General features: G+C 34.2%; 1 protein-coding gene and 1 pseudogene across 1 annotated transcript; one reads left to right on the top strand and one right to left on the bottom strand.

Moving 5' to 3' along the window:
• Positions 1-528: 528 nt before the first annotated feature.
• LOC128187556 (G-protein coupled receptor 157-like) lies at positions 529-6,214 on the top strand (annotated as a pseudogene).
• A 637-nt stretch (positions 6,215-6,851) lies between these two features.
• LOC128187555 (G-protein coupled receptor 157-like) lies at positions 6,852-8,498 on the bottom strand. The gene is made up of 3 exons (XM_052857972.1): positions 8,495-8,498; positions 7,870-8,075; positions 6,852-7,531 (listed from the first exon to the last, which is right to left on the bottom strand). The coding sequence occupies exons 1-3, from the start codon at positions 8,496-8,498 to the stop codon at positions 7,181-7,183; spliced, it is 561 nt and encodes a 186-aa protein (XP_052713932.1). The 3' UTR covers positions 6,852-7,180.
• Positions 8,499-11,985: the final 3,487 nt, after the last annotated feature.

Below are 11,985 nucleotides of genomic sequence, written 5' to 3'. Positions count from 1 at the left end.
CGTATGGATGGTTTTCGAGATAACAGACGTCTAACTGTATTAACGTCTATTTCCTTTCTAGACTTTTTTCCTTTAGATAAAACAGCAACAACAGTCTCCGTGACGAGGACTAACTCTATACCATGATCTTTTTGATTCTTGTTCTTCTGCAAATCTGAATTGAAATGTTGTCATCGCTTTGTATAAAACTATATCAAACGACAATTTTCAACCTGTTTTACAATGTTTTACTCTATTTTCAAAGTGGTCAAGCATCCCGTAACGTCATTTTGTTTCGTTTCTAAGACCGTGTAGTACGTAAATGCTTATTAGAAAGACTCAAAAGTTTCTGCGGAAGACTCCGAAAAGGCGATACTAAAAGGATTTTATCTTATAAATACGCCAATTAGTGGTATCAATCTTTTTATAAAATAAAATATTTTCTACAGCCTAAGTCAAGTGTATAATGAACTGTGTTTTGCTGTTTTATTCGGTAATCTTTAAAGCGAACGCTAGTTCGGCGTTTATAAAGTACGGGGAAATTAAGCAATGGCGTGTAAGTGTGGAGAAAATGTGATTGTTGTTAAAAAATAACGTTGCCATAAACGCATAACTTTTTATGATAGTAAATCGTTCGACAAAACATTTACTTAAGTATTTATAATATTTATAAGGAAGCATTTTTACAACCCCATTTTAAAGTGGCTTTAGTTTATTAATAACGAATTCTGCACGTTAAGAGGAATATCTATATAATATTTAAATTCCTTTCTTCTGTTATATAATCTGCAATGGCCCTCAAATAAATGTTGTAGACGTTTGTTTAATTGCTTTTTTATGATACAACATTTTTTTTTTAAATGTACAAAATGCATTATGTATTTTCTCACTATTCAAATATTTATTTGTATGCTGCGCTAATTGCACGTAAACCTTTGAACATAACCCTAGTATTCGGACTGTGTACTTGTTGTAGGGACACCTTGTGCAGACACTTAAGTTTTATACGGAAGACTGAAAACCGAAAGTAAACTACATTTTACAAACATGTTTTCAAATAGTTCTAACTCTACTAACTCTACGACCCCTACTAGCCAACTGCCACCATCAGTGCTTATCTGTACATTTGTGAGTAGTTCACTGTCCATTGTTGGTGCAGTGGTTATTTTCATTACTTACTCTCTAGTCACAGTGGCCAGAAACCAGACGAGGCGGCTTCTGGTGTACTTGACTATTGCGGACTAAATGACTGCGGTGGGAAACCTTGTTGGAGCATTGCGCTACGTGTACATTTACGTCATCAAAAATGAGACGGAATATCTCTTTAATCGTCAAATGCAAAATGTCACGACAGATGCTGTTTGTGATGTACAAAGCTTCGTAACGACGTTTTCATCCTTGTCTTCTTTTTTCTGGACGTCTATCATCATGGTCCACATTCTCATGACCTTACTCACTCAGCGAGAGTGGTCCAGTTTCCGCAACAGAGTGATTTACCATTTTGTTTCGTGGGGAGTACCACGTAAGTTTGTTTAATTGAGTGGTGACAAAAGTATATGAAAGATTATTGAAGTTTGTGTTGTATATATATTGTTAAGCGCAGATCGTAAAAACATTTACGATTTGACAAGGGATAATTATATTTGCCAGGGGAGGTGGTCTAATGCCTGCTTTCGTTAAAGATCATTATGCCGTTCTGAATAAAAATTTTAAAAGAGACAAAAAAGGTTTGCGTCTTTCCATTAAGCTACAAAAGTTATAACCTTTTTTCAAATTATACAGTTTAAATCAAATGCATTTACAAGTATCGAATGTTAATTCTTATTTATTTATTGATCGGGTCGGTTAGTAATTGCCTAACTTTGAAAAATTCATTATCACGTGATGTGACAAGCTAATTTTAGAACGTACACAAGATGCGAAAACAAAAATGTAAGCAGTTAGAAGAAAAAAAAAAGAAATTGTTTAACAGAAAATGTGAGAGTCTATATTTGAGATCACTTTGAGCTGTGTACACGTGTTAGAAAGGAGTTAAACTTCATGTTGAACTATAAGCTAGACAGGTAGGTCACACATACAGCGATGTGTTTTCTTTGTTTGTTTGTACTTGCACTTAACTAGAACAGTAAGCACCAAAACAAAAAAAAACAAAAAAAAATTTAATTTTTGCATTTGCGTTCTTGCATTACAGAGAGTCACTCAGAAAGAATCTGCAATATTTAACATAAATATTCTGCAATATTCAACATCAACCATATCTTAAAACTTCTGAAGTTTTCATTTGACAAGCAGCTTGTCATAATTATATGCGCAAGAGTATTACCATTATACCGGTATACTATATAAGAACCTTATCAAGTACTGATTACCACAACCATACACTTTAAACTTTCCCGTGTAAAGTTTGAACGCCAGAATGAATACATATCGAACACGAATTACATACAAAACCTTAAGCCCCACCCCTTACTCATATTTGCGTTTCCGCAAAAGGAAATAATTTTATTCTAATTCACCGAGTTTAACCGAAATAGATTATATTTTGTTTGTTTACTCAGAAACAAAAAGAGGCTCATGTGTGTGGTACGATATTCATAGTCTGAAGATGATAAAACTTGTACTGCTTTCACCTGAATACTTTTTTTAAAAATTATTAGTTGTAGATGTTTTGAGTCGAGGGGCCCCAGAAGGGGTAATTTTGACGTTCTTTTTTCTGATTGGTATGAAAATAACGGTCAAATGCAAAGAAGCTCTCATCGATTGTCATCGACACCCATATACAGCCATCCTCAAAAAATGCAGATGACAATATCTGATATTTTTCTGTTTACAGCACAAAACCTGTTTATATGAATTCAAACAATTGTAAATCAGTGGCGTCGGAAGCAAATTGAAAGTGGGGGGGGGGGCTATTATACTAATCCTCGGAAATCTTGACAAGCAAAAAAAAAAACCTAATTCCCAAAATCATAAACATCCTGATCCGGGCGGGGGGGGGGGGGGGGGGTAAACCTATAGTTCCAAAAAAATCTTGACCTACCCAAATTTTTTTCCCAAATCGTGAAATTCCTAATCCGTGAGGGGGGGGGGGGGGGCAAGTATACCTATGACTCCAATTTCTCAATATTCCCATCTTTTCAAGTTTAATTTGGAAACAAATACGTTTGCTACGATAAAAAGTTGGGGTGGGGGGCTGAACCCTCTATGGTGCTATGAGCCTAATGGTTAGGTCTAACTTTGCAAAAAAAAGTGGGAGGCTAAGCCCCCCCCCCCCCCAGCCCCCCCCCCCCCCTCCCCTCCCCGGTTCCGACGCCTATGGTAAACAAACTTCGATCCCCATGCTGCTTCTCTGAATTATTATTCCCGCGCTAATGCGTAAATCAACCTGAATGAATATGCATAGTCAATCGTTGTTATTCATTTACAAATTATGGCTTTTACTTCGTTAATATTTCGCAAAAATAGACCTAGAAATATGTTAATTTTATGATTTATTTTCCAGGTGGTGGGTGGGGTCCGGAAACCCCAGGCCTCATCTAACTCAACGCATGACTATGAATCCTATGTAGTTAGTCTTTACAACGCATGTGATTTGAAAATGCTACGTTAACTTTTAATGTTGTTGCTCTGTCCATAGTGGGTATAACATTCCTAGCTCTATCATACGACGCTCTCGGAGAAGACTTTCTCACCAGCACGGGGCCATGGTGCTGGATTAAAGGGTGTCTACACAAACCCAAAGTTTTTCTATGGAAGACATTGACCGGAAAAGGCTGGGAAATCCTTACCTATTTTCTGACAATGGCATTTTATATAATGATGAAGATTTACATGTGGAAAAGGGTACTTGTAAAATTTGTCATCCGTATCAATTAATAGAATTCTGCCAGATTTTCCTTCTTTTCCACTTATTAACTGTAGTGTAATATTGAATAAACATGAAGAGATCATGATAAATAGAATTCACAGTATTCGTTGAAGAGGAGTTTAAATTATCATCATAAAAAAGCGGCAAAATATTGAACTCAACTTTGTATTAATGATACAGATTTTATTTTTTAAATTGAAATATATTTTAGGATTAAAACGTAACAAACTTTGTATTATTGATACAGATTTCATTCTTATACATTTAATGATAAATAACTTTTTTCCTTCATAGCGTTTGCGCTTTAGAGATCGAAGCCACCATTACCTGAGGGAGGAGGACGAGTTGTATATTATGATCTTCTTCGTCATCATCATTCTCCGCGCAGCAGGAACTATCCGATTTTTGTACGCCATCAGCAAAAGTTTCAACAACTCTCCAGGTACCTCCGATATTATTCTCAGCAAAAGTTTCAACAACTCTCCAGGTACCTTCGATATGGTTCTCCTTCATATCCAAAGCTTTGGAGACAGTGCGCAGGCGTTTGCTAACTGCATTCTGTTCTGCATCCGAGACACTGCCGTGCGACAGGATATGTGGAATCGGATACGAGGAATGTGCAGACCAGTACGTGATGAGGAGCCGTTACTTGCCGTTACTTGCTAATGGGATTATTTAATTTTGAATGCCGCATGAAGGACAGTGTTTAGATAATGTTAAGTATTTTCTTAAAACACAGTGCTAAATTATAGCGCCGGTGCTAAGGGCACATTTGTGCTAAAGTTTTCAAAATACTTGATCCTTACATATGATACATGTATGATTGTCGGTGTTAACTTATTTTTAACAAAATACCAACGTACAAAAGTATTTAAAAAATAATCCCTTATAAGTATCGATTTGATAAAAATAAGATTTCAATCTATTGATATTTAAGATCGGTAAAATAATTTCCTCTAAATAGAAACCCCACTCCCCTCCCTTCAAACAAAACCAACCAATCCCAGTGAAACTTGAGTGTCGAAACAATATTCTAGATTTATAGTGGCATATTTCTGCCCCTATATGCAAGATAAATAATGTCTACATGCAAGGTTATTATGACTACATGCAAGATAATTATGTTGACATGCAAGTTACAAATCTCTAAAGAAAGCCAGACTTATGTGTGGATAAAATGACTTACTAATGCCATACTCTGACATCATAGATGCAAGATGCAACATAATTATGACAACATGCGACATAAATATGTTGACATGCGAGATAATTATGTAGACATGCAACATATTTATGTCGACATGCGACTTATTAATGTCAACATGCGACTTATTTATAAATAAAACTCGTCAAACACATTTTTAATCAAATGTCTATCATTCATAAAAGTTTCGTGTATCAGTCACTTACAATGACTAAAATCTCGCGGGTATCAAATCGGTGAAAAGGAAAGCTACATAATATATTTGAGATATCTCACCGGAAGTAGAATTTGTTTGCTTACTTAACATTGTATAGATGACATATATAGATTTTATACTCATATATTCATTAAATGTTTAAAAAGAAAGAAAAGAGAAAAAAATATTTTTGAAGTGCTTCCGGTGACGACTGGGAGTTACGAAGAATCAAACAAAATAGTATAAACACATGAACTTGCATAGGGCTATCATCCCACAAAAATTGGTTGTTGAAATATACTGTTTTTGAGATCTCGTGGAGTAACGTTTTTTTGTCTCGGGAAAGGAAAAGGACAAACGGAAGTGCTCAGTGAAAAGTAAAGTATTTCTTGACCATTAAAGAACACTTCTTTATTACTGATCAATTTCACAAAAACTGTTTAAGTAAAACAGTTCAACTTTTAAACAATTTGATTTGTTCGAACCCTTCCGGTGAGGACCGGAAATGACAGTTGACAAAATGAAAGTGGTTAAACACATTTTCTATCAAATATTTATCATCAATGTAAGTTTTCGGTGTTATTATATGAAAGACTTAACTCTGAAATAGCTCAGTTAATTATAATTTAGTATAAAAAAGTAGTATAGCTAATAGCTGATAATAATTTAGTATAAAAAATTGTTAATTAACTCTTTGCTGTTTCAAGCTTACATGTAATTATTATACAAAATTGTAACGTTTTTTGTCTATGCCCGCATTACTTTTTTTACAAGTGTATGTATGATGTTTTTGGTAAATTATAGTAATAAAATACAGTAGTTATTTCTTTTAAATATCAGAATTTGTAGATATTGGAAATACAACATTACAACTACTAGTATGCATAAAACGAAGTCATCTATTTTCTTTTATGTAAATCTTTCTTCTCTTGTATACCTACATGCAATAAATTACTTCATTAAATTCGACCTCTGCTGAGTTGGTTAATATTATTACGCTGAGTTACCTACATACGTGTTGTGTGGGATTTTCCCTATAGATAAGCAACAATTTCCGCCTTTGATCAGTTTTGTTGCAATATCAAATGTGTTATTCACTGCATTGTAGCATTTATACAAGGATATACTGTATAAAGGGACATATTCGCCCCGTTTAATTTTCGACCTTTTCGCCTTTGTAGTCAGGGGCAATTTTAGACGGCGAATTCAAAACAATTTTTTAAAATTGAGTTTATTAGAAAGAGCATAAATTTTCATCTATGTCTGGGCGAATTCAAGACAGGGTGCAATCGTCTGCAAGTGAAGAAGGGCGAAAATAACATGTTTCAAAAATAACCCAGTATACATTTATATATTTTATTGTATCAAACAAATCTTATGAGAATCTGTAAAACTCATCCTTCTCATGTAACACCGGTTATTTTTGTGGGAAGTTTTTTTTAGGAGCGCGAGCTACCTATAACTAGTATCATTATAATTTTGTTCTAATGTTGAATCTTAAAATAAGTGAGTTCTAAATAAAGAATGATATATTCAATAGATTCATTTGTATCGAATATATTGTTATAGCTCTCTCTCTCTCTCTCTCTCTCTAGCTCGCTCTCTCTCTCTCTCTCTCTCTCTCTCTCTCTCTCTCTCTCTCTCTCTCTCTCTCTCTCTCTCTCTCTCTCTCTGCATTGTATCAATTACTTAATCATCAATTACCATATTATTATTTATGCTTTTCAAAAAATGTTCACGAACCACATTAAATTTTAAAAAACACTATATATTTTGATATACACTTAATTCATTTCAAATAGAAAATTCATTTTTGATGAAATATGTTCATCTTATAGTTACACTGATTGTTATCAATTATTGGTAAAGTTTTGTGGTATATAATTGAACACACAAGGACATCAAATTGCTTTCTGCAGTTTGCTTTTACTCCTTAATGTATTTGATTGTAGTCTCTCAGCTGTCGATCTCTTTCTCTCCAACACAAATTTCTCCAAATTCCACGTCGGACAGTTGTATCCTTGACACAGAAGAGAAGACAGTTACAAAAAGCCTGAGCGCTGTCCCCGATACTCTGTAAATGCATCAGCACCATGTCCGTCTCGTCAAAATTGTACACATCTTTTCCATGGATTACCCTAAAAACAAAAATTCCGTATCTAGCAGTACCCCAGATTCGGAGAAGATAGAGAACGAACCACAGAAGGACGTAGTTCTCGTCGTCATCTCGAAGATGCATCGAGATTTGACTGTATCGCAGATCAGGGGCATGCTCTCGCCGGCGCTGCAAGAAAGGAAAATTGAATATTTATAATAAATTTTAATTATGTTATATTTCTCAAAGATTATGGCAATTAAATTTTAAATTAAAACCAGTTTTATTAATTTTGAAAACTAATAAGGAAGTTTTTAAATTTTCAAAGTAAGTCAGTTTCTCTCGCCAATTTTGAAAAAAAAAAGATACTTATCTAATCTCAAATGCAATCATCTTTCTCATTTATCTCATATAAACAAAGTGTTAAGCATGTAAAATCAACTGAGAGTAAGAGCGTTTAATTTTAAAATAATTAAATGTTTTCATTGACGCAAATTAACTTTTTAGATAGCCAATTTAAGATTTACCCTCTTAATCATGTAGTATTTGAGATAGATGTAAAGGAAAGCTGTGACGATGTAAGTAGCAATTTCCCAGCCCTTTCCCGTGATTGTCATCCATTTCACTATTTCCATATTCTTTAGGCAGCCTCTGATCCAGCACCAGGGACCACTGCTGATAGACAGGTCCTCTCCAAAGACATTCTTAAAGGCACCAACCATGGTGATTATAACTGTAATGTTTACGAGTAACTTAAATTTATTCATTTCATTGATTCCTGAATTATATAAATGCTACAAGATGTTCGAATAAACAAACATGTTTACGTAATACATGTACAAAAAATCTAGAAGAGCAAGGCTAGACGATAGCTTAATCAAATATATGTACTGCTTAAAATGAACTAAAAAACAAGAGGCCCATGGGCCACATTACTAATCTGAGGAACAATAGGTATGATAAAATCAGCTTAATGGAGTCATAATTCAAACTATCATGGTTTTCACCGACTGGAATCTACACTACATAAGGATGCTTCAACACAAGTTTCAGTCTTCCTGGCTGATACGTTTCTGAGAAAAATGTTAAAGATTTTTTTTTATTCCTATGTAAGAATTTCAGCCCCCCCCCTCCATTGTTGCCCCAACCTACCCATTCGGGTTATGAAATTCACAACTTTGAATTTACATTACCTGAGGATGCTTCCACACAAGTTTCAGTTTTCCTGGCTTATTAGTTTCTAAGAAGAAGATTTTTAAAAATTCTATACATTCCGATGTACAAATTCGATCCCTAATTGTGGTCCCATCCTACGCCTGGGGTCATGATTTTCTCAACTTTGAATCGACACTACTTGTGGATGTTTCCACACACTTTTTAGCTTTCCTGTCTGATTAGTTTCTAAGAAGATTTTTAAAGACTACCTTTTTATATTTCTATGTAAAAAAAAAATTGAACCCCCCCTTGTGGGCCCCAACCTACCCCAAAGGGGTCACGAATTTCACAACTTTAAATCCACACTACCTGATGATGCTTCCACACAAGGTTCAGTTTTCCTTGCCGATAAATTAGTTTTTGGAAGATTTTTGAAAATTTCTAAAAAAAAATTTTTTCAATATTCCTTATTAACTCCTCTTCAAAAAGGGCGTAGTCCTTAATTTTCACATTTGTTTAATCCACTTTGTCTAAGGATGCATTCTGTAAAATTTAGTTGTTAAATATATTTGTTACGCGAAAGCAGAATTATAAGTTTCAATGAAATGTGTTTTTTTTATCTTTTTTAAAATGCCCAAGAAATATCTTTTTAATGTGCTTCACTTCAAAATTACCACGTTTCGTAAACATTTTAATATTGTTTCCGTTTTGGTCTAATTACAATTTGAAAAAAAAAATAAATAAGGAAACTATAGAAAAATAAATCTGTCGGGCAAGAATTAACAAGATAACAATTTTTTTTCACAGACAAGATATCGAACGGGTATTTTCCAATCAATGCGAAACGCTTTTGCTTGATTGTAGAACCAGATACTACAAAATTATATGCAGTTGATAGCAGATTGGGACCTTTTTATAATTTTTTTTTTTGAAAAACCACAGTCTCAGTACAATCTCTATTTTCAGTTTTTTGCGCATGTGCGACGGCATGTCTATAGTAGACAACATAATAACCTAAATGTTAGTATGTGTTGTTTGGGGTCTCGTTGGAAACTCCATTGTAACATTTGCTCCTTGACTGTTAAGTTTCCTTCGAAACGAGTTTGTATATATGTACATGAAGTTTTCTTTTGAAATCGGACTGTCTCAGGTAAATCAGCAATGAAATTCAAAGGCAATGTTTTAAGTACGATATATCCTCAGACAGTTCTGTATGAAAAAAATATCAGACAGTTCTCGCCCCTAACGGGCCTCGAAACTATCTGATATTTTTCTCATACAGTACTGTTTGAGTATACGTCATGAGTTCGAATCCCACTGGTGGTTTTACAGTTTTTATCTCTAAAAATATTTTCAAAAGCTATTTTTTGGTTAAATATTGTAAAATTTGAAAATTCTTAAACGGTGATGTTCCATTCCATCTTAAGAAAGATACTTTTATTACATGTAGTCCCCTACCGGGTTTCACCGGTAAATTTAATCGACAGGGTTTTTTGTATTATTACAATCGGGTTCGTTATCGGGCTGGTCTGTTGAGACGGTCAGAAATGATATTAAGCATAACAGTGCATTGTTTTCACAAATTTCTAGCAATACTCTTAAAATGCTTGTTTCCTATGAGTTGTATGTTTGTAGAAATAAACCGTAGTAAAATTATTGAAAATTTGCCTCGGATCCCCCTGGCAAACCTTAATATTTCTCGAACCACCTCCCCCATCCATTTGGAAAATGTTTTTGGTTCCGCAGGTGACTTGAAGGCGCTAAATGTTAAAAAGTGCTTGTTCTTAATGATAGGGATTTCACAAACCCTTTTTTTTTTTTTTTACAATAGAAGAATAATATTGGCATCTAATCAAGATATCAATAAAGCAAATTGGCAGAAAAAAATAAACATCGTCTAATGCCTAACACAACTGGTTTCCGTATCTTATTTTTTCATGTTCATGCTTAACAATTTTGTACTTCAACGACATTGGAACCGATATACAAAATTATAATAAACAATCTAATCTAATAAATCGTCAATAGGTTATTTATCCAAAACATGCATTTGAAATTTTAGTTTCCGTTGTAACAAACTATTTTTTTTCAGTCAGACACATTAATAAGAACAATATACATAAGAACTAAAAAACTTTTTCATATATTTAAAAGTTTAATATCCAGATTTTCTTCGAAGTTTTAATTTTTTGATATTTGAAATGTTTTTGCTCATCTTAGCTAAGATTTCAAGTTAATTCTTGTGATAACTTTTTGTCCGGTGTCCGTGCGTCCGTCTATCTGTCCTTACGTCTGTAAACTTTTTATATCATATACCTAGTAGTGTATCAGCCCTGATACACGTGTTTTGGACTAGGTGAGACAGCAACCGAAAGCTAGGGCTGTATCGCCCTCGGGGCTGATATTTCTCTGTCTCAGCCCGTCGTCAAGGGGGTGTATTGCCCTCAAATTTGAAATCGATAATTTCCATATATATCTGCTTTAAATTAAGACTAGTTTGTGAAATAACGATAGAATTACGAATATATAATACAAATTTTCACCTTACACGTCTGAATAATTGTATTTATTACCGAAAATTGAAAAATAATAATTCAAAAATAGCGCCAAAGAGTGATGTGTATTCAAGTAAGGGGAGGTAACCTACACAACGGTTGTGTATTTAGAACAATAGCACGCTTTATTTAATATCAATCAACGTTTAAATTATGGAGGATATAGAGAAGGATGGAACGAGACTTAATCTTAGAAAACCAGAGATTAGACTGTAAGAATTAAGGGGTTAAAGTAATGGACGCGCTTACATGTATGAACGTTCTCAAACAACTTTCTAGTTGCTTTAACAGTATGGATCTTTATGAATGGAATCTGAAGGGAAACTTACGATTCAAAATTATCGAGAGAGAAACTTCCCTCCTGCGCAGCTTCGTTATAAGTCAAATTTTTTCACTGGGATTTCGAAATCCCAGTGAAAAAATTTGACTCATAACGAAGCTGCGTAGGAGGGAAGTTTCTCTCTCGATAATTTTGAATTCTAGAAGATAGTGCTTCATTTCAGACGACAGACTCCCTTCTACTGTATTTCAAATGACGATGGTTTGTCAACAAAGTCCGACAACTCTTACAATTTGAACACATATAAAAAGAAATAAAAACGAACAAGTTTTGTAAATCCGAAAAAAATGTATAGCTTCTTCATGATACATTATATTCCTTATTTGGAATTTAAATTTGAATTGAAGTCTTTGATTTTAGATATATGATTTAAACAACATCACACTTTTGTTTTGATCTCGGCCCTGGTATCAGCCCTCGGATGGTATCGGCCCGCGCCTTTCGGGCTTGGGCCGATACCAACCGCTCGGGCTGATACCAGGGCCGAGATCAAAACAAAAGTGTGATATTCTATATATATTCTCGACTTCTTCTCAAGAACCACTCGGCTATTTTCAACCAAACTTGGTTCAATGCATTACATGTATTACGTG

This window comes from Crassostrea angulata, chromosome 6 (assembly GCF_025612915.1).
Source record: "Crassostrea angulata isolate pt1a10 chromosome 6, ASM2561291v2, whole genome shotgun sequence".
In the NCBI taxonomy this organism is placed as follows: Eukaryota; Metazoa; Mollusca; class Bivalvia; order Ostreida; family Ostreidae; genus Magallana; species Magallana angulata.
This window is presented reverse-complemented; position numbering and strand designations above follow the sequence as displayed.